This window comes from Ptychodera flava, unplaced genomic scaffold, assembly GCF_041260155.1.
Source record: "Ptychodera flava strain L36383 unplaced genomic scaffold, AS_Pfla_20210202 Scaffold_33__1_contigs__length_2856901_pilon, whole genome shotgun sequence".
Lineage (NCBI taxonomy): Eukaryota > Metazoa > Hemichordata > Enteropneusta > Ptychoderidae > Ptychodera > Ptychodera flava.
Window position 1 is genome coordinate 257754 of NW_027248355.1, and position 26026 is coordinate 283779.

The window sequence follows — 26026 nt, forward strand, 5'->3', positions numbered from 1 at the left end:
AATCCTTCGGTAGTTTTCGGATTTTCGCCAATTGTTAAGCGAAAGTATGTTCGGCAAAGTTTGTGTTGTTGTTGTCGTGTGGTGCTGAGCAGAATTGACGTGCTGGCGAAAACGGGAGTGTTTTGAGCTTCAGGAAAACGAGTTTTACCGTTTTAAAAATTCCTCTCATATTTTTATGAATATATAATGAGTGTGTTTGAACCAAATTTGAAAGTCTTTTATCGATACTGTCTGGTTTTACCCAATGGTTTACGGTCAGTCGTACCCTCTTTTACACGTGGGTCAAGGAAGGACATGTTTATGAAACTGCTGCCGTGTTATGTTTTGATTGGCGTGAAGCAGTGTTTCTGTCCTGAGAGCTCACAAAGTAACTATGGTTGCTACGCTACTGGCAGTACGATGCCATCTCGTCGTATTTGTCGCATAATCTCGTGTAATCATCAACCACAAACAAAGCCTCCAAAAAGTTTAACACCTTTGGAGCTCATTTTAATATGAAGAGCCAATACTCTACAGATACGACCATGGAACAAAAGGCATGCAAGTGTTGCTACTCTGTCAATGTTACTCTCTGGTACAACGTAAGAGACGCTTGATTGGTAGTGTAATGTAGTGTAAGTCTGCCAGTCCGCATATGACCCCACAAAGTGATGAACTATTACAGGTACTTGGAGTTATAGTTGGCAATATGGTAGATGCGGAAAGAACAGTACTTTTCTTTTACGTATACGTTACTCTGCCCTGAACTCTTTTTGTGTCCCGTGGACACAAAAACAGTCGCTTATGTTTTGATTTCCGTGCTTTCAGATCGAACACCGGCGATTCTAGGAGAGGTTAGGGTAGGGTACTTGAGTCAGAAGTCTAGGCTTGCTGCATCTTGTTTGGTACCTCTGCTGATTTTATTCGTCCAGAGAGGGATACAGTGGCACCGCTGAAGAGATCGGTTTCAGACTCAGCATCGCTCCTTTTTCGGATTTGAGTGACAAGTATAATTAGTTCTCGTTTTCAGTATATTCAGTCAAACTGGAGTACAAGCTTACACCATCCGTTATGCGACACGATAAACCAACCCAATAAAAAAACGGACTTTTTCGTCAGTCAAACCACGGTCCCTCTATGATAGAGGGACCGTGGTCAAACGTACAAGATAATGCAAACCACTTACACACCACGATTTACTTCATAGCGCCCTCCGTGTTCACTATCAGTAATCCTCAGTCTCAGTAGTGAATATACACTAATACTACTTAGAGTGTTTGCCCTTAAGCAATTGGAAGACTTTTAACTTTTTGCGAAAACTGTCAGTGGAATGTGCATCGGGAACAGATATTCGGACTCTCAAACTTGCACTCAGATATTCATTTCACCGTTTTAGGGTTTGTTTGTTGTTTAAAAATCCATAATTTCGTTTTTTTCCCCATTGTTATGTAGGTCATTTCCCCCCACACTCATGACCTGTGATTAATTAGTCTGGAACATTCTCAAGGTCACTGTCCTTCACATGACCTCACAGATTTGAATTCGATTAGTCATGTTTGGAATGTTCTGGAAATTTAGTTAGTTGTGTGTGAGAGATAATTTTAGAATAGTAATTAGCATGTCAATAAAAGTTCTAGATTGTTCTTGTATGCTCTTATACAACCACATGAGTATAAACACTGGGACAGCAGGCTTGCAGTCAGACATTTCGGGATCGTGTCTCCTGCGTGTTACTTCAAGTCTTTGGAAACTCCAGCAGTACTAATTTCAAGACTTTTCAAGATCTTCACTGCCACGCTGGATTTATACTGTGGATTTATACTGTAGCCTGCAAGCCAAAGGACTGTTCATTCTCCGACTGACTGTTACAAATCTGAGACTGAAGCTTTGCCGTCCCAGCTGAGATAAGTAGCCTGTACACTTTTACAGTATCAAGTTTGTATTCTATCCCTGGCTTAGCAATTCGTTTAATTTTTCTCAATAAATGTCGTTTTACACGGAAACTGCTCAGTTCACCTTTCGTTCGTTTTTTGTCACGTAACAAAATTGGGGGCTCGTCCTGGAGACGAACATTTTGAGCCATCTGACAGCATTTTGCCAGCCTTTGCCAAACTACTGTATATTGTGAACTCATCGAAATTTAATCATGGCGGAATTCAAACCAGATGATATTGAGGACCTTGATCAGGACGCATTTGATTCCCTCAGAAAAGACGACCTAATTGCACTGGCCAATTTCCTTAAAGTAGAAGTCAAAAGATCTATGCGCAAGAGGGAAATACAGTACAATATTGCGAAACATTTAGTTAATTCAGGCCAATTTGAGGAATTCACCTTAAAAAATTTTGAGCCAAAGTCTACCTTTTGAACTCAGAAAATCGTAATTAGAAATACACGCAAATTTGGAACTTAAGAAAATAGAATTACAAATGGAAGAAAGACAGAGAGAGAAAAATAGGCAGGAAATATTAGAAATGGAAAATAGACAAGGAGAGAAAGGTAGAGAGGAAAAAGAAAAGGAACGACAATTGGCAGAACATCGACTACACTTAGAAATGAAACGTTCAGAGCATGGACAGTCAGGAAAATTCTTCTCTTTAGACAATTTTGACATCACAAAGCACTTCAGGTTGGTTCCCCTTTTCAAAAAAAGGATGTTTACAAATATTTTCCTCATTTTGAGAAATTTGCTCGGAGTCTGAATTGGCCTAGTGAGTCCTGGTCTATACTTTTGTAGAGTGCTTTGGTGGGTAAAGCCAGACACATTTACATTCAGGTGTCAGTAGAGCAGGCTTCAGATTATGATTCTGTGAAGGAATTAATTAACAAGGGCTATGAGTTTTTGCCTGAAGTTTACCGTCAGAAATTTAGGGATTGTCAGAAGGCGAAAAATCAAATTATGTTGAATTTGCTCGAACAAAAGAACAACTGTTTGATCGTTGGTGTTCTTCTGGAAAGGTCTGTCAGAAATACGATAAATTACAACAACTTGTTTTGATTGAGGAATTTAAAATATGACATTAATGATTGAGGAATTTAAAATATGACATTAAACTGGTCCAATAATCATTTCATTCAAGGTAATATATTACCAGGTCCATTGTCCATGGTCAATGGTGCATTCGGAGTGGCATCAAGACATTTATCAATGAACAAAAGGCAGATAAATTAGAAGTTGCTGCACGTTTGGCTGATGATTATTCACTGACCCACAAAACTTCATTTCTCAGCAAACCATCCCATTCCTTTTCATATCGTAACAATACAGGGAAATTTATTAACTCCTCCTTTTCATGCAAGAATTTTTCAAAGGAGAGTAGACATCAAATGACAACAGTTCACAGAGTTCAAGTAACACTCTCACATCATCAGATCCAAATCTCAATCTCGTTGGCAAAGAGTTTGGTACACTTTCTTGTAATTATTGTAAGAAAGACGGCCATTTAATGTCAGATTGTTTCAAATTGAAAAGAAAACGTGAAGGTCAAATGGTCAAAGTGAATCTAAGCCACCGTCTTTATTTCTTCATCATCTCAATTAGAGTCTTATAATGTGTGCAACACATTTTTGAGGTTAAACCCTCTTATCCCTAATTAAGAGGAGTTAAGGTAAAAATTGCAGCATCTTACCTCATTTATCTAGCCATCGTTTTCAGAGCTTAGAAGAAAACCGAGTGAATTTTACGATTGACTAAGTTTAAAGGTATTAAAAGTTGAGATGGTTAACTTTCTCAGTGCATTACACAAAGGCAGCAAGGGAATCTGTTTCTCCTGTTAAAATGTAGTCATCGTTTTGATCAAGTTTGTTTGCGATGTGTAATAGCAAGTATGTTTGTGCAAGTGCTTCATGAAATCTACAGTTTTTGGAGGGGTCGCATTCAGAACAACTTTAACAACTTAGTTTGGTTTTTGAATCACTTGTGTTCTTTTTCAAGGGCAGGGGGTTTGGCCGAACGGATTTGACTGTGATGTCGTCGTTAGGTGACAGGATGCGCTAATGTTGTGAGGTCATCCAATTGAAAATGTACTGAATTCACTGTGCTGGAAAGTCAATGATTCTTTCCCAAATTCTTAATTTTCACAAAACTAGGAGGTGTGTACATCATATGCTTAATGCTTATATTCCAATGTCGTATTGGTATTCCATCACAAAAGTTATGTACCCATAGTTTAAGGACATAAAAGTATACCGGTAATCAAAATCATGTGAATAAACAAAACATCAAAATAATCCTAATTTGATATGTAAATATGAAAATAAAATCAATGAATCTCTTCAATGGAGCCTTCATGAAAACTTTGAATAATTGCAATGACTTATAAATGAATTAACAGTATGTTTAATGCCAGATATATAAACATTACAGTACTAATTGCTAATTCATTACGAATTTTAAAAAAATATATTAATTATAAATTTAAAAACATCAGTAGAAACCTCAAAAGAATACTTTAGCGGATGGTGTCACACAATGTTTCATTACGATGGCAAATTAAAAAAATGTATCCTAAAAGTTCAAAATTTAATATTGCTAGAAACTTAACAAAATCCACATAAAATACAAATCAACTATCAACTAAACTACGAAAGAAATGTCATTGCGATCTGACCAGTGGCAAGATTACACCAAAATACAGATGCAGTGCACACAGGGCGGTCTGAGATCTTGTGGACATAAAAACATACATTCATATACACAAATAGACAAGCTTGTAAGCATACCTACCTACCTACCTACCTACCTACCTACCTACCAACCTACCTACCTACCTATATGCATGCATGCATATATATCGACCACATGAACCGAAGTTTTAGCATGATTAGCATAGAAAAATGCGAGTGTATGAGTGGTTTCATCAAATTTGGGAGTAATCCTTGAGATAGTGTGTGGTGCATAAATTCATTACGTAAATTACTATTAATTATAGTTTCTATGAAGGAAAGTATAGTTGACAGAGGATGACAGATAAAAGACAACAGACAACGGAAGCCATGCTACATCTACTATCATATAAGCTAAACAATTCTCACAGTCGAGCTACTAGATATGTACTCTTCTTATTGGGCTAGTGCATCCTCGATGGTACCTAAGAAAGTGTAGCTTGTGAATGAAAATCACAGCCTTGACACCATGCAGGATAGCTTGGGTAGGGAAACGATAGCTGCTGGAATAGATTCCGTAAGCTTGGTCATCTAAAACGATAGCTTTGAACATAAAACAAGATGGCTGACAGCAAATGGCAGTGGTAGCGGCCGTAAATATTTTGTCTGTTTTCTACAAAAAATCACCATATTGTGTATTGTGTAAGATGCCGCGTTTAGTGAGGTTGTTCTGTAAAGGTTCTGCCCCCTTTTTACAAAACTTGCAGAGAAATCACTTTTCCTGTTTTGAACTGAGTCGGCTATCGGGACGTCCTATTCTAATACACGTACATGGATTTTCATTTGTATGTGTCCTGATGTGAACGTTTAGATAGCCATTAATTGCAAAACCCTTCCCACATACTTTAAAGACAAATAGCTTTTCATTTGTATCACTATGTGTCCTGATGTGAACATTTAGATGTACACACTGTGCAAACCTCTTACGTACCACATACTTCTATCTATCTATCTATCTATCTATCTAACAAATTTATAAAGCGCCAAATATCCAAAGGTAAATACCAATGCTCAGTGGCGCTAAGAGTTCATAAAAAGGCTCTCTGAAACATGTAACTTTTTAAGCGTCTTTTGAAAATGTTAATGTTAGCGGAGGTTTTAATGTCAATGGGTAGAGAATTCCAAAGAACTGGAGCTGCTGAAGAAAAGGAGCGGCGACCGTAAGAAGTCATCTTCCATCTAGGTGTGTGCAGAAGAAATTGATCAGATGAACGGAGAATGCGTGATGAAGAATGAGGCGTGATTAAATTCCTGATGTATAGTGGGGAGAGTCCATTTAGGGCTTTATAGGTTAGGAGCAAAAGCTTGAAGACAATGCGATAGGATACCGGAAGCCAGTGAAGTTGCCTAAGGACAGGGGTAATATGTTCAGATTTCCTGGTCAGTGTAACAATTCTGGCTGCTGTGTTTTGGGCATGTTGTAAGCGTTGAAGCTGAGCGTCAGGCAACCATATAGTAAGGAATTGCAGTAATCCAGCTTTGCAGATATAATGGCCTGGACGAGGGTAGCACAGGAATCTTTAGACAAGTATTTCCTTATGCGTCCAATTTTGCGGAGGTGGAAGTGGATAGCACGGCAGGTGGCACTGACATGTTGTTGAAATGTATAGTTATCATCGAATTCAACACCAATGTTCCTTGCAGAGGTTGTAGTTTAATAACACTTGAACAGATGTTGATGTTGGTGAGTAGAGACGGTGACCGATCAAATTTGGAACTTTGCAGACAAAGTCCTCCACTCGTTAAAAAACCCCTCCCACACATTTTGCAGACAAATGGTCTTTCCTTTGTACGTTTCCTCATGTGAACTTTTAGGTGTCCACAATGTGCAAAACTCTTACAACATACGTTGCAGACTAATGGCTTTACACTTGTATGTGTCCTCATGTGAACTTTTAGATCTCCACTCCGTGAAAAAACCCTTCCCACAGACTTTGCAGATAAATGGCCTTTCCTTTGTATGTGTCATGATGTGAACTTTTAGGTGTCACCTTGTTGAACCAGATATGAACTGAAAATGCTCACGTTTCATTATATATTGCATTATATGTAAATTTGAACCTTTGCCACATGTTTGCAACTTCATTGAAAGTAATATGATCAGTATAATGAACAATATTCACCGCCGATTAATTCTAAAAGTTCATGAAGTATACAAATATGTAATTAACTGAAATAAAAATATTAAGTCCTTTGACTTCTGTCATTGTATCACCACTTTATATAGCAAGTGTAATTACCTTTGGCCAACTCCTTCAAGCCATATATGCAGAACTGTGAAAGCTCATTAGGTACGAAAATAATAAATTAACTGACATGAAAATGTGAAATGACTTTCGATATTGTTTTAACTTGGTACAATCATCAATGTGCATAGCATGTTTTTCCAGCTTTGATCAAGTAAATCCCAGTATATATCCATAATTAGAAAAGATAATTGAATATTCAAATTAGGAATGGCTGAAGAAAACATGCTTAATGACTTTCAATAATGTTGTATCATAGTATCTTTCATGTATATAGCAAGGTTCATCAACTTTGGTCGGGTCGATTCAGCTATATATCACTAATTAGCAAGGTTGATTAAATATGTAAATTAGGAATTGGCTGAAGTAAAAATGCTTAATGACTTTCAATAATATTGTATCATAGTATCTTCAATATATGCATCAAGTTTTGTCAACTTTGGTCAAGTCAATTCAGATATATATCCCTAATTAGGAAAGTTCATTAAATATGCAAATTAAGAATTGGCTGAAGAGAAAATGATTAATGACTTTCAATAATATTGTATTATAGTGTCATTAATGTACATAGCAAGTTTCATCAATTTTGATCGAGTCAGTTCAGATATATATCCCTAATTATGAAAATTCATTTAATATGCAAATTAGAAATTGGCTGAAGTAAAAATGTCTTTTGACTTAAAATAATGTTATATGAAAGTATCTTTGTTCAACAACTACAATCAAGTTAATTCAGATATATATCTCTAATTAAGAAGGTTCATTAAATATGCAAATTCGGAATTGGCTGCAGTAAAAATGCTTAATGACTCTCAAGAATGTTGTATCATAGTAACTTCAATACATGTAGAAAGTTTCATCAACTTTAGTCCAGTCAATTCAAATATATATCCCTGATTAGCAAAGTTGATTAAATATGCAAATTAGGCATTGGTGAAGATAAAATGCTTGATGACTTTCAAGTATGTTAAATTATAGTATCTTCCATATACATACCAAGTTTGGTCAATTTTGATCAAGTAAAATCAGAATACATCCCTAATTAGGAAAGTTCATTTAATATGCAAACTAGCAACTATCTTTCATGTCACCCCTTAATGATATATTTGATGTGATCAACATTTGTAGCAAATCGCGTCAAATTGTGTGCAGTCGTTTTTAATGTATATCCGTTTTTTCTAAAATCATTAATTATGCAAATGAGCAAAAAGTGTGCAAGCCACACCCACCAAAAACTAATCAGTTCTTGCAATTTGCTAACTCAATCTATTTACCAGATTTGATTCTCATCTGATCCTCCGTTTTTGAGATATCGGACCAACAGGCAGGCAGACAGACAGACAGACAGACAGACAGACAGACAGACAGACACACGGACACACGGACAGACAGACAGACAGACATCGCTGCGACATATGCTCACGTGTGTGAACATATGAGCAAAAAACCCTTCCCACACATTTTGCAGACAAATGGCTTTTCATTTGTATGTGTCCTCATGTGAACTTTTAGATCTCATCTTGTTAAAAATCCCTTCCCACAGACTTTGCAAATAAATGGCCTGTCCTTTGTATGTGTCCTGATGTGAACTTTTAGGTGTCCATTTGTTGAAAAACCCTTCCCACACATTTTGCAGACAAATGGCGTTTCATTAGTATGTGTCCTGATGTGAGATGTCAGACTTCCACTCGATGTAAAACCCTTCCCACAGACTTTGCAGACAAATGGCTTGTCATTTGTATGTGTTCTCATGTAAACCTTTAGTCCTCCACTCGATGCACAAACCCTTTCCGCACACTTTGCAGACAAATGGTTTTTCAGTTGTATGTGTCCTCACGTGAACTTTTAGTCCTCCACTCTGTGCAAAACCCTTTCCACACACTTTGCAGATAAATGGCTTTTCCTCTGGATGGGTCCTCATGTGAACTTTTAGTTGTCCACTACTTTGCAGACAAATGGCTTTTCATTTGTATGTGTTCTCATGTGAACTTTTAGTCCTCCACTCGGTGCAAACCCTTCCATAGACTTTGCAGATAAATGGTTTTTCATTCGTATGTGTCCTCATGTGAACTTTTAGGTGTCCACTTTGTGTAAAACAATTACCACACACTTTGCAGACATATGGTTTTTCCATTTGTATGTGTCCTCATGTGAACTTTTAGAATTCAACAACGTGAAAAACCTTTCCCACATACTTTGCAGATAAATGGCTTTTCCTTTGTATGTGTCCTCATGTGAACTTCTAGGTCTCCACTTGATGTAAAACCCTTTCCACACACTTTGCAGACAAATGGCTTTTCCTCTGTATGTGTCCTCATGTGAATTTTTAGGTCTCCACAGCGTGCAAAACCATTTCCGCACACTTTGCAGACAAATGGCTTTTCATTTGTATGTGTCCTCATGTGAACTTTTAGTGATCCACTCTGTGCAAAACCCTTTCCACACACTTTGCAGATAAATGGCTTTTCCTTCGTATGTGTCCTCATGTGAACTTTTAGGTCTCCACTCGATGTAAAACCCTTTCCACACACTTTGCAGATAAATGGCTTTTCCTTCGTATGTGTCCTCATGTGAACTTTTAGGTCTCCACTGCGAACAAAACCCTTCCCACACACTTTGCAGACAAATGGCTTTTCATTTGCATGTGTCCTGATGTGAGATGTCAGACTTCCACTCTGTGCAAAACCCTTTCCGCACACTTTGCAGACAAATGGCTTTTCCTGTGTGTGTGTCCTCATGTGAACTTTTAGGTGTCCACTGCGTGCAAAACCATTTCCGCACACTTTGCAGACAAATGGCTTTTCATTTGTATGTGTCCTCATGTGAACTTTTAGTGATCCACTCTGTGCAAAACCCTTTCCACAAACTTTGCAGATAAATGGCTTTTCCTTTGTATGTGTCCTCATGTGAACTTTTAGGTTTCCACTGCGTGCAAAACCATTTCCGCACACTTTGCAGACAAATGGCTTTTCATTTGTATGTGTCCTCATGTGAACTTTTAGTCCTCCACTCGATGCAAAACCCTTCCCACAGACTTTGCAGACAAATGGCTTTTCATTTGTATATGTCCTCATGTGAACCTTTAGTCCTCCACTTTGTGTAAAACAATTACCACACACTTTGCAGACAAATGGCTTGTCATTTGTATGTGTCCTCATGTGAACCTTTAGTCCTCCACTCGATGCAAAACCCTTTCCACACACTTTGCAGACAAATGGCTTTTCCTCTGTATGTGTCCTCATGTGAATTTTTAGGTCTCCACAGCGTGCAAAACCATTTCCGCACACTTTGCAGACAAATGGCTTTTCATTTGTATGTGTCCTCATGTGAACTTTTAGAATTCCACTCCGTGAAAAACCTTTCCCACACACTTTGCAGATAAATGACTTTTCCTTTGTATGTGTCCTCATGTGAACTTTAAGGTCTCCACTCGATGTAAAACCCTTTCCACACACTTTGCAGATAAATGGCTTTTCCTTCGTATGTGTCCTCATGTGAACTTTTAGGTCTCCACTGCGTACAGAACCCTTCCCACAGACTTTGCAGACATATGGTTTTTCATTTGTATGTGTCCTGATGTGAGATGTCAGACTTCCACTCTGTGCAAAACATTTTCCACACACTTTGCAGATGAATTGCTTTTCATTTGTATGTGTCCGGACATGAACATTTAGATTTTCAGTCTGTGCAAAACCTTACCATATACTTGCATATTAATGGCTTTTCACTATCATGTGTCCCGATGTGGATTTTTTTAGAGAGTTACTGCTTTGAAAGCCTTCACTACATTATTTGCAGAAAAACTGCTTTTTAATATGAATCATTGTGTGGTATTTCATGCCTTTGTGTAGTGTAAAACTCTTTCCACATTCTTCACGAACAAATGTCATTTCTTCACCATGCAAATGACTTTCTTCATTTCCATGCAAAATACTTGTAAGCTTGGACGAAATATTTTTCTTTTTCAAAATGGGTTGCTGTCGGACTCATGTTTTTGTCCATGGCTTCCCCTTGATTGTTGATCTTGCTGACAAGACGTTTTTGCAAGAGACGTTTTTGAATATTCTGAAATAGAAGCATGAGTGGAATAAGTGTGAAAGATATTCTACTTCAGTGTGTTATTAGTATGGAAATGAGATAGTTTTTAATGTTAAATTATTCATTATACAGACGAGAATTCAGCTGGCCGCCATCTTGAAGTCATGCAAATTAGACTGTCATAGGAACAATTAAATAATAATATATCTTTAAAAATTTTCTTTGCAAAATCTTGTTGCCAAATGAAACTGAAATTACAAAATATACAGGCTATTTGAATCTCCTCTCCGAGACAAAAAGTGATAAGTAGGCTGTCATATTGATAATGCTAACTAAATCAAATTGATCAAAGCTGAAATAGAAACAGTTAAAATATTTTCTTTTTGGTGAGTTTGACAAACAAAATCCACAACAAGTCATCGTTGATGACACAGTCCCTACTTGTTGATGGGTACTTTGATTAAAAGTCCTCAGGGAGGATAGAGTCCTCTTCATTAATTAGGACTGTGATAAAAACACTTTGATACAGATGGCGCTCAATGGCCAAGAATGAGTTCCATGGTGGTGAAAACATACAACCAATGTAGGCCGCCATCCTAATTACAAAAGGTCATTAAATGAGTCAATTAGGAATTAATCGACAGGATGTTGTCAAAAATTTTTGCATAATATCCAAACACTAACAGATTATCACCGGTACCATATTTCAGAAAGTTTGATGCACTATTTACAACACAAGGAGATCAACATCTGTATCAAGTTTCATCAAATTTGACGCAGTATTTTTGGATATATCACTCTAGTTAGGAAAGTTCATTACATATGCAATGACAAATTAGTTAAAATGACACTGATAAATGTCTTTTTCACTGTTAAAGCAATGTGAGCGTAACATCTGTACCAAGTTTCATGAAATTTGATGCAGTATTTCTTGACATATCAGCCTAATTATGGAACTTCAGTAATTGACATGATACTGGTACATGCCGTTAAACAAATTGATGTGCATATGTATGAAAAAGCTCAATGTCCTTGTACCAACTTTGAATTATACTGGTCGAAATATGTCTAGTTATGCCACTGTACATTAAAACATTGTAACAAAATCGCCGCCACGCAGCCGTATTTGATCTTACTGTCTAAAAATCGATATAGATATGTATGACTTAAGTCAATGTCCATGTACCAACTTTGAATAAAATCCGTTGAGATTTGCCAGAGTTATGGCTCTCGACATGGAAAAATCGTAACGAAATGGTCACCATGCAACTATATTCAATGTTATCGTAAAACAAGTCAATGTTCATATGCATGACGAAGGTAAATCCCTTGTACCAACTTTGAATAAATTGGTTGAGACGTGAATGTGTTACGGCTAGGACATGAAAAAATTTAATAAAGTGGCCGCCATGTGGCAATATTGGATCATATTGTGAAACACATTGACGTGCATATGTATGACATAGTTCAATGTCCTTGTACCAACTTTGAATAAAATCGGTTGAAACATGTCTGAGTTATGGCTCCATATATGAAAAAAATCGTAACAAAATGGCCGCAAGGCGGCCATATAGGATCGTATCACAACACAAACAATGTGCATATGTATGACATAGGTCAATGTCCTTGTACCAAGTTGACTAAAATTGGTCGAGACGTGCCTGAGTTTTGGCTGAGGACATGAAAAAATTGTAACAAAATGGCTGCCGTGTGGCCATATTTGATCATATCATGAAACAAATTGGCGTTTATGTGTATAACATAGGTTAATGTCCTTGTACAAACTTTGAATAAGATCAGTTGAGATATGCCTGAGTTACGGCTCCATACATGAAAAAATCGTAACAAAATGGCCGCATGGCAGCCATTTTTGATTGTATCATAAAACAAATTGACATGCATATGTATGACATAGGTCAATGTCCTTGTACCAACTTTGAATAAATTGGTTGAAACATGTCTGAGTTATGGCTGTGTACATGACAAAATCGTAATAAAATGGCCGATGGCGGCCATATTGGACCGTATGACAAAACGAATCAACGTTCATATGTATGACATATGAAGTAATGCTTGTACCAAGTTTGTATGAAATCACTCCAGGCATCTCTGCGATATGTGCGTGAACGGACGGACGCACGGACAGAATCACGGACATGACCAAACCTATAAGTCCCCCTGATGGTGTCCGTGGGGACTAAAGACCAAAAAAAACAAGAAGACTAATCCAGATTAACCCCAACAGATATAGGTCACTTGCATCATTATAAGGACATTGAATATATGTGTCAGAGAGGCATTGAGTTCAAATAAATTTCATTTTAACGGTCCACTTTTGAATCTGCACAAAGTTAGGGTCTTCCTCATCCTCAGTGTAAAGGGTTCAGGTGAAAATGATTCTGAGAATAACGATACAGCTTCCGCTTAAAGGTTAAGTTCACCAAGGCTGACTTTTACAGTGCGCAAGTTTGGTCGCTTATCTTATAGCAGTTGGAGTTAGGCTTCACCAACTTCACATATTTGAAAAATGGGAAAAAGCGCCAAGCTTGGTGCTTTCATCATGTGATATAGCAGGAACCATATTCAGATAAGTTTCGCATTGCCCACTCTCCCTCATGTTCACACAAGGATGTACTTGCATGCATGCATACATACATACATACATACATACATACATACATACATACATACATACATACATACATACATACACACAGACAGACAGACAGACAGACAGACAGACAGACAGACAGACAGACAGGCAGACAGACAGACACACATACACACAGAGAGTCGTCACTATCTTACCCGATAAGCTCTCTTTTGCGTATATTCTTTGTACGGGAGTAAAGATTTTGTAAATGTGACTTCAACAGGCCGAGCGGAAAATTTTGAGCAAAGACTTACAATACCTGTCCGTGCATAATGGCTTCATATCTGATTGTAATCTTTACTTTTCTGTCATCCTTAGCTTCGGCTTGATTATTTGTCAAAGGCAACCCTTATTAATCTTTTTCTTTAACTCTTTCAAGCCCCCTCCCACCTCGACATCAAAAGTTCCTCCCCTTAAATCACACACAATACTATCCCTCTTACATAACCAATGACCCTTAACGTTTTAACCTGACCTAGCACTGGTTTCTTAATACACTGTACACAATCACGGGTAGAGTGTCTTTCCGCAAATCTTACTTTGATCAAAGTTGGATGGATATGGCCCGTTTCGGTTGGTTCGACACACAGCATGGACGTAAACAAAAGATCCATGCTCATAGTTGCTTGTGGTTCGATACACGGCGAATGTCTTTGTAATAATCTTTAGAGACGAGGAAGTTCGTGAACAAAATTGTCGCTGAGTGAGGGAGATGAATTTCCCGTACAAAGAGGTACAGTTCGTTCAATCACAGTGGAGGGACCGTGGTTCAATAAACGAGCATCGATGGCTCCCACTACATCTCTAAATTCATACCTGCTATCCTCTTTGCGTCAAGATTGATCTTCTGTGCATTTCCAGGTACGATTTCCGAGGTGATCCTTTCTAACAACAGCTGCCAAACAACCATGGCTGGATCAGCATACCGGTGCACTGCTGTTTGTATCCCCTGCTGATCTCATCCGCGCACATGCGCAGAGAATCAAACAATGCTTCGCTGAAATGACATAGCCAGCTGTATCTGTTGATTTCCTTTTAGTCGCCAATTTTGACACTCGTCATAAAATCCTAGCTCCTGTTATTGTTGTATAAGCAGCAGCGGTAATCTAAATAAAGCAATGTTGAATTTCGAATCTTTACTAAAATATGTTATGGTTTTAAGAAGTTTTAATGGTTTTAAAAGGGTGAAAATCTGCCCATGACTATATTAATTACTGTAATGATACATTTTAAGCCCGGAAAAATGACGCCTACATATCTAACCAAAAACAGAAAATTTGACGTCCGTATGACAGACAGTTAAAAATGTAAACATTTCAAAGTCAAACTTTCAGATTAGGGAATGGCCAGAAATTACAAGGGACGGTGTTTTTGTTTGTTGTTTTTTGGATTTTTTGACGAAAACTATTTTTTCGTGAGGACATTTTGAAGGGCTGTGAAATATCACTCATGCCTTTTGGGAATGGTCACAATTTTGTTTGCATGATTCATGATGTGGCTTATATAGTGCTTCATCAAAAAATATAAAAAAATCATAATACATGGGCGTCTATGAGGCAAACTGTTAACAATTTTCCTCGACAAAACAAAATTATAATGTACATCTGGTATGTTTGATAATTGATTGAAATGTACTTTTCTTGAAGGCGGAGATAAAACGTGCACGTGTTTTCCGAAACATGATTTGGGATTTCACAAAAGATGTTGATTTTCCATTCATGACAGCGTGTGAGAAAACAATGAATTAATTTTCTTATACAAAAACCACAGTCCCTCTATCACGGTCCCTCTAGTAATATTTGTTCAGGTTAAGAAGTATTCTTTGAAAGTTCAAAGGTTAAATGAGAATTATACGTTTATTACTAGTGATATGGACTGCGACACACATGGGGGCACTGTCTTTTATGCATGAAAATGGGCGAGTGTCACTTAGTTTCAAACACTTTTGAACGGTCATTATTTTCGCGCAGCGTCATTTTGAAAAAAAAGCTAAGGTAATGTCCGTGCTACTCCTTTCCATACAAGAAATATTAAATTTTTGCATCGCGTTTTATAAATCTAAATATATAGCCTGTGAAAAATGCAAGCTATGTTGAGATGCGACTCAATAACGTATGCCACACAAGAATATTTAAACGACTGACAGAAAGTGGCTTCTGGTTCTGGTAGCAGACATCTGGGCTGCGTTATGACTAGAAACCAAGTAGGGTCGTCCGCCCATGAGCGATGATAAAATCGACAGGGGATAAAAACGGCACTGCGCGGAAATTTACATGTTTCAAGCGCGATCGTTGACATAACGTACACGACAACTCGAGCCCAGCCTAGCTTAGGGCTGGGCCCTTTGATATCCTGGGGGTCTAGAAGATTAAAAAAAATATTCTCAGCGAATGTCAATGAAAAAAAATCAGCCAGAGGGGGCTTAGGAAAAAAGATGGCTCACTAAGCTGAAAGAAAAAAAATCCATCAAAAGTTTATTTCTGTAACACAATTTTTTTTATTTTCAGGGCGCCCTTTGGGCGCAATTTTAAGACTCTGTCAGATACGCAATGGTTCTTTGGCCAAATAGATTTTAGGGAATGCTATTAATATAAAAACAATGAAGGCTTCTTCTCACATTGTTTCTATCGTTGTTAGGGATATACGATATAGTGAGTCGATTAATGAGGTTTCATATTAACAGGGAACATGGTAAGACACTGATGAATCTATAGTGCTCTGACCCTGGACATGTGATCAGGCCCACCCGAAAAAATCGGTTTTATGATAGAGTGATTCGTCTTAACGATGTTTCAGAACCGAAATAGGGGGGTCCCTTCATCAGTCGCTCGGATAATTTCGTTTTCCCACATGTTTAGTTTAATGGTCCCCACTGCTCATCAAAAAGAGACGCTAGAATCGTTACGTTGTGGTTTGATTGTTGTGTGCTTTGTTACTTAGACCGTTTGTGTTCGTTTATTTCCTCGTGTTTGGTTTTTTGCTTGAACGAGGATGTCTTTTATGTTATTATTCCTTTTATATGACATGATCGCCTTTTTCTGGAAAAACTGTGGCGAGTGTTTGATCGCCCTTTTTTCCAGTTTCTTGATAAGCATTGTTTGATTATGCTGGTTCTAATATACCGACTGAAGGTCGTTGTATAGACAAGTTTGTCATTACGTCATTCCTCTTATCTTTGTCGGTGAGATATTCTTGACGTTTAATTAGGTTGACTTCAATTCTGATACGAGATATTTCTGATTTTCTATAATCTCCATTAGAAGTTTTCGTGTCAAACAAATTTTTCACATGAACTACACTCAGTTCAAGATGCATAAACATTTAAATATATGTACAAGTATTGTGTTCCAACTGATTATCTAATGTGCAACACTTTACTCCGCACACGGTAGAGAACTGTACATTTGTTGTTGGGGGGAAAAGTATCCAAATGAGGAGTGCGAAGAAAAAAATTACCAGTAAGCAGAGAGTGAAAAACGATTGAACTGACCAGGCACGAAAAAATGCAGCCGCTTAAATCTTCCAGAAACCCCGGATATTGAATGGTCATCCCCTTAGACTAGTTGACCCCTCTAGCTGGTCAGCTATCGAAAACGTCCGTACGAGCTGTATAAGTCTTTAAAACTATGTGACACTCGCCCATTTTCATTCACAAAAGACAGTGCCCCTATGTGTCGCACTGTATGGCTGTGCCTACATCCGGGGCCTATATCTGATGCAGATAGATTAATTTTGCGTCGAACCCGTACGGTGTATGTATGTCCTTGTTGCATTATATTAGTAAGGCAAAGCCGAATCACATAGACTGAACGATGACATATCTACATGCATTTAAATATTAAAGCTTTTAATTCCCAAGTTCGTAATCAGTGTCCACGACCATTTTGCAAGCCTTTAGACATTCAGACGTAAAGTATTCCTCAAGGTTGTATCACTCCGTGTCTCCATCTATTTACAAATATTATGACATCGTTGTCTCCTGCCATCCCAAGCACATTTTTGTTAAGGAAGAATGCAAAAAAAATCGTTTGCTAAGGGCGCGAACACAGACTCATGGGCGGGAACAGAGCAGTAAATATACAAACGTCCAATGTAACGCGACGCGACGCAGACATTCGATCTGTGTGAGATGCCAAGCCTTGGCGCAGTATTATCTAGGGTCTAGATGTCGACTTTTGGCTTTCGCCTAGAATTATGGAGTATGGGTGAAGGTCAAAAGACGACGGCGAGATCCTAGACAAGGGCGGCCTGAGTGTTAGACAGGAGGATTACATGTTATATGATTTTCGGACAACTTGAACAAAAAGTTGTGCAAGCATTCGCTTTGTGCAAATTACGCCATTAACATATGCTACAGCGAGGGAAAACAACGTGAAGCAGTGAAACAAAATCCGATACTCTGATATTTCCTCTGGTTGAACCGTCACTATTATGTAACCTTTAACTCTTGCCTGTAAGGGGGGGACCAATTGATTTCGGACCAATTGATTTCGGGGGGGGGGGGCTGAAGGACACGGGTATAGCAGATATTTTTTCCCGCCTCTGTTGCAGCATTTTTTTCATATTGCCTGTCCTCCATCATTTTACCTCATGTGGAAGCAACGTATTTTTTTCATCATTACCAGTTCTTCGATATGTGATTCGTCAACAAATTCAATAATGGGCATCTCATTGGGGGCGTATCGAGCAAGAATTGGTTGTGTCACCAGGTACCTGCAGTCAACAATGTGGCCCTTTGTTTTACGCACGCTTTTTTATACTAATTACCCAAGGAGAAATTGCGTCTGTTCGTCTCCTTCCCATGCTCCTGTGTGTGAGTGGCAACGTCAAACCAAATCCGGACCTGATACCCATTCACAGGCAACTTCGATATCAAAAAATATCTAGGCACGATTCTAAATTCGTCTGAAATAAAAGAGCGACTCCAAACAACTGAAAGGCCTAATGTGTAGCGTCTCGGAAACTGTTAACCGATTGTCTGGCTGAATCTCAATGTTATACTTGAATAATACAAATGGACTAGAAAGCCGTATAAGTAACATTGAAAACACTTTGCATGCCACACGTCACGTACTTTTTTCGAAAGACTTGGATGCGACCGAGAACACAGAGAAAGATTTAATCAGGGAAAAACTAGGTATCGCAAAGGACATAATATTTGAACGAGTACATGGTTGTCGCAACGTTTACATTCTTCAAAGACGAGGACCACCTAAGAAATGTTTAAGTTGAAGGGAACTTCGGTCAGTATTGAAGACGAATTTTCGCTACGAATGAGAGCAATGCTGAATAAGCTATTAGCTAAAAGGCGTGTGATTCCTATTCTTGACAGCTCAGCGAAAGTAAGATTGAACAATGATAAACTTGTTTCTCGTTAAAACGTGGAAAGCACGAAGACAGTCGCTAGTGCAAGCTGATAGGCGCCACCATCGACTCAGCAAGGTAGCCGGCCGGTCATAACATGACAATGAACAAATAGCTATCCTTGTTTTGAACGTTCAATTTGCAAAATAGTATTTTGAGGGTTGGGATATGGCCCAGCAGTCTGTCTGTTGCTTCTCCACTAGGTGACTGGATGCCGTATGTTGTGACTTCGGTCGCGATTGAAAACAGCGTATTATCATATGTTTGAGGTAAACACACGTCATTTATCAATGTTGTATTTTTCAGCTGAACTTTTCCTACAACTAACACCAGGTATGATCAATATTTAACTAAGGTCACACCAAAATTCGTGAGCTCACTATTGATAACGAGCATAATTAGAGAAATTCATTAAAGGGACAACGCGGCCATTTTTCAGGAATTTTGTTTGATGCGAGATAATACTTATATTGTTTGACATGTTGAAAGATACTGAATGAATGGATGACCATGAAGATATTCGACCTCAGTTTTAGACAAAGTCAATAAAACCATCGTGAAAATGAATTAATGGTCATGACCTTTAATTCATTTTCGCGATGGTTTCATTTACTTTGTCTAAAATCGGGGTTGAATATATGCATGGTCACCCATTCATTCAGTATATTTCAACATGTGAAGCAACATAACTAGTATCTCACATAAAACAAAATTCATGAAAAATGGCCGACTTTGTCCCTTTAAATATGCACTTGTAATTACTGATTACATAATGAACATGTAGATCAAACGATAGTAGAGGTACGCTCAAAATCTGTGACCTGAATATTAACATATCCTAGCTAATTAATCAAATTTACTAAATATACAAATGATCTCATGATAAGACTGTCTAGTCATAAACATAAAACATCAGCAGACCTATGTACGATCAATATTTAGCGGTTGTCTAGTCGAAATCGGTACACTCAATACTGATAGAGACAAATGAGAGAAGTTAATTAAGTAATATGAAAATTCGCTTAAATTAGGTAAGCCACGTCCACCATACTATTAGGAAGAATATAAAAAAAGTTTGAGTACCTGGGTGGTTTCATCAAATTTGGTGAATACATTTACAGTATAAGTCTAATGGTTTAATTCATTAAATATGCAAATAACCATTCATTTTAAAGACCACACCAAATCCACAAAAATCTATTCACCTATAAATCTTTTATGATTGTGCTGTATACCGAAATTTCACGGCAACCTGAATCTTGGTTTCCAAGTTGCAAGGACATACATCATTACATACATACATACATACTACATACATACATACATACATACATACATACATACATACATGCATGCATGCATGCATGCATGCATGCATGCATGCATGCATGCATGCATGCATGCATGCATGCATGCATGCATGCATGCATGCACGCACGCACGCACGCACGCACGCACGCACGCACGCACGCACGCACACACACACACACACACACACACACACATATGCATGCATGCATGCATGCATGCATGCATGGATGCATACATACATACATACATACATACATACATACATACATACATACATACATACATACATACATACATACATACATACATACATACATACATACATACATACATACATACATACATAATTACATACATACATACATACATACATGCAGACAGACAGACACATTACATACATACATTTTTACAAAATATAACCTCCCATATATGCCCAACCTATAAACATCGGCTTGCACCAATTGATACCGTCGCTTATAATAATGTAAACAAGAGTTTATTGCATTCTGACAAAAGTAAACATTCCATGCTTATAAAGATCACATGGCCAGATTTACCATAAAACGCTATCAATTTGACAACTCCTTTTATTCTACCGCGCTGTTTTCCAGAAAACTTAATTTTATTTTATTCTTACCAATCCGACTACAGGTGGAATTTGGGACTTTCTAATTCGACCAACTTATCTTGACAAAGTATTTTGAACATTTGATTTTTGATAACCTACAGAGAACAATACTATGTACGGTACAGAATATGTTTAAGTGTTGTCTTCAGGATAGTTGCCTTTATGTTTTTCAATCATCCAAGATGGTAAGCATATCACTTATGCATTGTCGATTAAATGGAAATCTGTAATAATTCGACACAAATTATTTCGGCTTTTTTGATTTTCTAGTAATTCGATGATATAAATCATAATTTTTTTTCCGGTTGAATTAATCGGGCTTTTTACAGTACAAGTGTTACATACAATATAAGTCGATTAATTTAAAATACTATTTACCTTAAATTTTCGAGAATTGTATCATTAATATAATAACATATCAGCATTAAACAGCACAATAAAACTTCACACAGGCAGTACCTGAATTTGGATGAATGACCTACACCATTTCACCTGTGTACCAAATTTGAAAGCAATCAGACCATTTTTTGAGAGAAGAAGAAAGAAGATTCTTTTACAAATATGGCAAAATAGAAAAACATAACTTAAAATACAAAGCTGCAGCTAATATTGAGCTCAAACCAACAGCTAAATTAGTGTTGCCTAATTTCTTGATTTTTGGCCATTTTCCGTTTTCTTCTCCCTCATTTGCATATATTTATGAGACTGACAGGTTCATTTTAAGACAACACATCTACACCACATATGGCATCACAATACCAAAATCAGTTTAATATGTACAGTGGTCCGTCCCTTCGTCCGTCCATCCCTCCATCAATCCAGACAGACATACGTACATAAGGCAAATCTCTTCATCATGTTGACAAATGAAAAGTAAGTCATACCGATCTATTTATATGATAGGATTTTTTAAAACTGTTTCTAAGAAGAAGGTCAAAGTTGACAGGATATGACTGATGAAAGATTACAGAAAACGGACGTAACATTGCATGTAGACGAAATGTAAGCTGCGTATCTCTAACATTGAATCTACTAAATGTATACCCTCTTTTTGGGGTGGAATCAACTTTGTTGGAAAAACCTATTTTAGGTAATTTTCTAATCAAGGATTTCACAGAAAATGGCATTTCATTTGAATCAATTCAGTCAAAGAATGAGTGGTAATTTCTTACCACACATTTTTCAAACAAATTGTTCATTTCTTTTGTGTGTCGTCTTATGATATGCGAGATAGACTTCGATTGTGTGAATAGCTTTTGCCACACACTTTGCAAACAAATGGCTATTCATTTGTATGTGTCCTGATGTGAACCTTTAGATTCCATCCCCGTACAAAACCCTTCCACACACTTCGCATATAAATGGCTTTTCATTTGTATGTGTCCTGATGTGAACTTTTAGATCTTCCTTTCTTGTACAACCCTTACCCACACTTCGCAGACAAATGGCTTTTCATTTGTATGTGTCCTGATGTGACTTTTAGATTTTCACTCCGAGCAAAAGCCTTCCCGCACACTACACAGACAAATGGCTTTTCCTTTGTATGTGTACTGATGTGATTTTTAAGATTTCCTGCCCATGCAAATCGCTTCCCACACTCTATGCAGACGAATGGCTTTTCATTTGTATGTATCCTCATGTGATCTTTTAGACTTCCATTCCGTGCAAATCCCTTCCCACACACTTCACAGCCAAATGGTTTTTCATTTGTATGTGTCCTCATGTGAGATGTTCGATATCTGTTTGTTGCAAAACACATCCCACACACTTTGCAGACAAATGGCTTTTCATTTGTATGTATCCTGGTGTGATCTTTCAGATGTCCACACTGTGCAAATCCCTTCCCACACACTTCGCAGACAAACGGCTTTTCATTTGTATGTGTCCTCATGTGAGCTGTTCGATGTCCGCTTGTTGCAAAACGCTTCCCACACACTTTGCAGACAAATGGCTTTTCATTTGTATGTATCCTTGTATGATTTTGTAGACTTCCACTCTGTGCGAATCCTTTCCCACACACTTTGCAGACAAATGGCTTTTCATTTGTATGTATCCTTGTGTGATTTTGCAGACTTCCACTCTGTGTAAACCCCTTACTACATACTTTGCAGACGTACGGCTTTTCACCTGTATGTATCCTGACGTGGATTTTGAGGGATTCTCTGCTGCTGAAGTCTTTACCGCACACTTTGCACACAAACTGCTGCTCATAAATATGATCCAGTGTGTGGTATTTCATGTCTTCATTCTGTGTAAAACGCTTACCACTTTCTTCACAAACAAATGCTCTTTCCTTTCCATAAAGTGACTTTTGTTCATGTTCTTCCTGCGTCAAAAGACTTGTCATTTTTCTGCAGATTTATTCCCTTGTGGTTGAACTTAATGAAAATAACTCCGTACAACAGACGTTTTTTTTAAGTATTCTGAAATACAAGCATAAATGGAATAAGTATGTAAAAGTTCTTCCGTCAAAGTGCTTGGAAAATGTGATTGTCGTTGTTTTGTGTTCTTCTCAGAAGCGCAAAATTTTCAGGTTTACAGTTGAAATATTTCACGAAGTATCCTTTAGCATGCATTACACTGTTTACACGGCTTTATGAATATTTTATAAGTTGCATGCAGTGATAGTACCTTTAAGGACAATGTGAGATTGTCATTTGTCATAAAAAGTCCGCAAAAGATATGCGTTCGTTTAAATCAAATCCTTCATTCAACAAAAGTTCAAGTGTAAAATCTTGATGTCAGAGAGAGAGAGAGAGAGAGAGAGAGAGAGAGAGAGAGAGAGAGAGAGAGAGAGAGAGAGTGTGCAATGTAAAAGTTTAGATATAACCATTGATTCACTACTGAATAATTTCATTACGTCGATTATGATTCCATACGTTGTAAATTATGATTATGTATGAAATGTGGTGATAAAAAAGGAAATTTCGAAAAAAGTTTGATATAAGTACATTTTCTGCATGTTTTATGAAAGGAACGTGTTCTCGTAAGGTAATATTGTAATATCACTTAACGACGGTTTAGGATTTAGTTTAAAAGAGAGACAATCGAGGAAAGCCAAATTAACGGGCTCGGCAAGCCTCGCCCGTTAATTTTTGGCTTTTCTCTTGCCCTCGCCCATAAATAACCGTGAATGGTCAGCGCGTCGTCCGTTATTTCTATAGTAATTGTTTGTTTACGTGCCTGTGAATATGAATATCGTAAACATCGTAACTTTACAGATTAAACGCAAATTGTGATCATATTCTATCACAAAAATGGAGCATTTATGGGCCACGTTTTGAGACTATTTCAAAACAAATCTCCGGATTTCCAAAATTTTTACAGGGTGCGTGACATTGCGTCGCATTCTGCACTACACACTGTTCAGTGAATGCATCACATTTCTGTAATACAAGTTCTTGGGGCGTTGTCTTTCGCGTGGGAAATTTTCGTAAATTTTAGCGGTTTTCTTGAGTTTGTTGATAATAGAAATAACAGACTCCACGCTAACCATTAGCGTGTATTAATGGGCGCGGGCGAGTGAAACCAAAATTAACGGGCTCGACAAGCCCCCCGCGTTAATTTTTGGCTTTTCTTTCGCCCTTGCCAATAAATAAACGTTAACGGTCATCGCATCGCCCGTTATTTCTATATTTATGGGCAATGGCGAGAGGAAAGCCAAAAATTAACGAACGAGGCTTACGGTGTAACACGGGCCATGGCCGAAGTTTTAAGCCTATTATACGTCGACGTCTGAATCAGGAAAAAAAACTTTTTCGAGAGTTGAAAGTTCTACTTAAGTGTATTCATTCTGTATGATAAGTAAACATGCAGCAATCGATACATACTTTGATGTTGTGTGTTAGAGTAAAACGCCTTGTACTTCACAATCAAGAAATCCGTGTGTGCCAAACACTGAAACTCCAAACTCAAATCACTCGCGTTATATCACTCGCCGTGCGTGGCATGCTACAATTCTATTGTTTCAAACCCACGCCATGAATAAATTACAACGACATTAATAAAGCACAGACTGTGATTAGACAGCTCGATATTACAAGTGGTTGAAATACATTAGAATATTGGCGTATTGTGCAGAATATCTCTAGGAGATAAGTTACTGGGTAAATTTCAAACGTATAAATGAGTTAGACCATATTGTCGATCCGTGCTGGTACTTCGTGACGCCAGCTGCATATGGCTATAGTCCAAATCGAGTGGAATTGCGCGGGATTTATAGCGTCCAAAGACCCTAATGTATCTAGAGCGTGAATTATTAATTTCAATTTGGAAGATTTTGACACTAGCCCCATGCGCAACTCCATAATCTCTTTGCCTGCCCTAGGACACAGTAGTTTCTGAATACAATATCGTAGGTTCAGTGTCATTGTCGCCACACTTACTTTGCTCCTGTTTGAAACAAAGTTGCTCCATTTGAATCGGTGAGGCTCTACCTCCATGGTCTATCCAAATTTGGAATTCGAAGACAATCCAATAGCAATGATTAAATAGTTCAAAATAACATTATGTACCTTACCGATGTCTCACTGTGTTTCGCTGCACAGAATATGTCTTCTTCAAACGGAATAGTTCTTGATTGCCGATTTCATTACTATACTCGATGTGTTGATGACCAGCAGACGTTTTACTTGTCCAAATTGGCCACAGTACCGTGGACAGCTCTTTCTATTATGAGTGCCCAAGGAAAGTGAATGCGATTGCCAGGGTCTATGGTTCGTTTTGGCCCTATGCTGCCACAGAAGCACCCAGCGGACTGTGTCATTATTTTTGAGGGGTTGTCGACGGGTTTGAGGGACTGAATGGGCGAGCTGATGGGATTTTATGTCGCAGGGTGGACAAAAGGGTGGGTAATTTTCATGACAATAAGGGTAATTAAGGATAATAAATACCAAATCGGTCATTTTCTGTTGAATATTCAAAATTCTCTGGAATGAATGACATAAGCCTCCCCCCCACAAAAAACAACAACAACATTTTCTGGTATATGATCTGACCTTCAAAAAGTATTTCCAAAATCCAAACCAATGATGCCGAACATCAAATTATTATGTCCGTTTCTGATTATATTTTGTATGCCTGATAAAGTCCGACATCCAAAATTGTTCCTGCTCCGAACTAATTGGATCCGGAAAAAAACGA

At 37.8% G+C, this 26026-nt stretch overlaps 1 protein-coding gene and 1 long non-coding RNA gene across 2 annotated transcripts; both read right to left on the minus strand.

The window, feature by feature from the left end:
* Positions 1 to 8975: 8975 nt before the first annotated feature.
* On the minus strand, positions 8976 to 10624 carry LOC139127526 (zinc finger protein 26-like). Its single transcript, XM_070693433.1, has 2 exons — positions 10619 to 10624; positions 8976 to 10573 (listed from the first exon to the last, which is right to left on the minus strand). The coding sequence occupies exons 1-2, from the start codon at positions 10622 to 10624 to the stop codon at positions 9056 to 9058; spliced, it is 1524 nt and encodes a 507-aa protein (XP_070549534.1). The 3' UTR covers positions 8976 to 9055.
* Positions 10625 to 20736: 10112 nt separating this feature from the next.
* On the minus strand, positions 20737 to 25667 carry LOC139127567 (uncharacterized). The gene is made up of 2 exons (XR_011551049.1): positions 25404 to 25667; positions 20737 to 23307 (listed from the first exon to the last, which is right to left on the minus strand). It is a non-coding gene; the product is annotated as an uncharacterized lncRNA (long non-coding RNA).
* Positions 25668 to 26026: the final 359 nt, after the last annotated feature.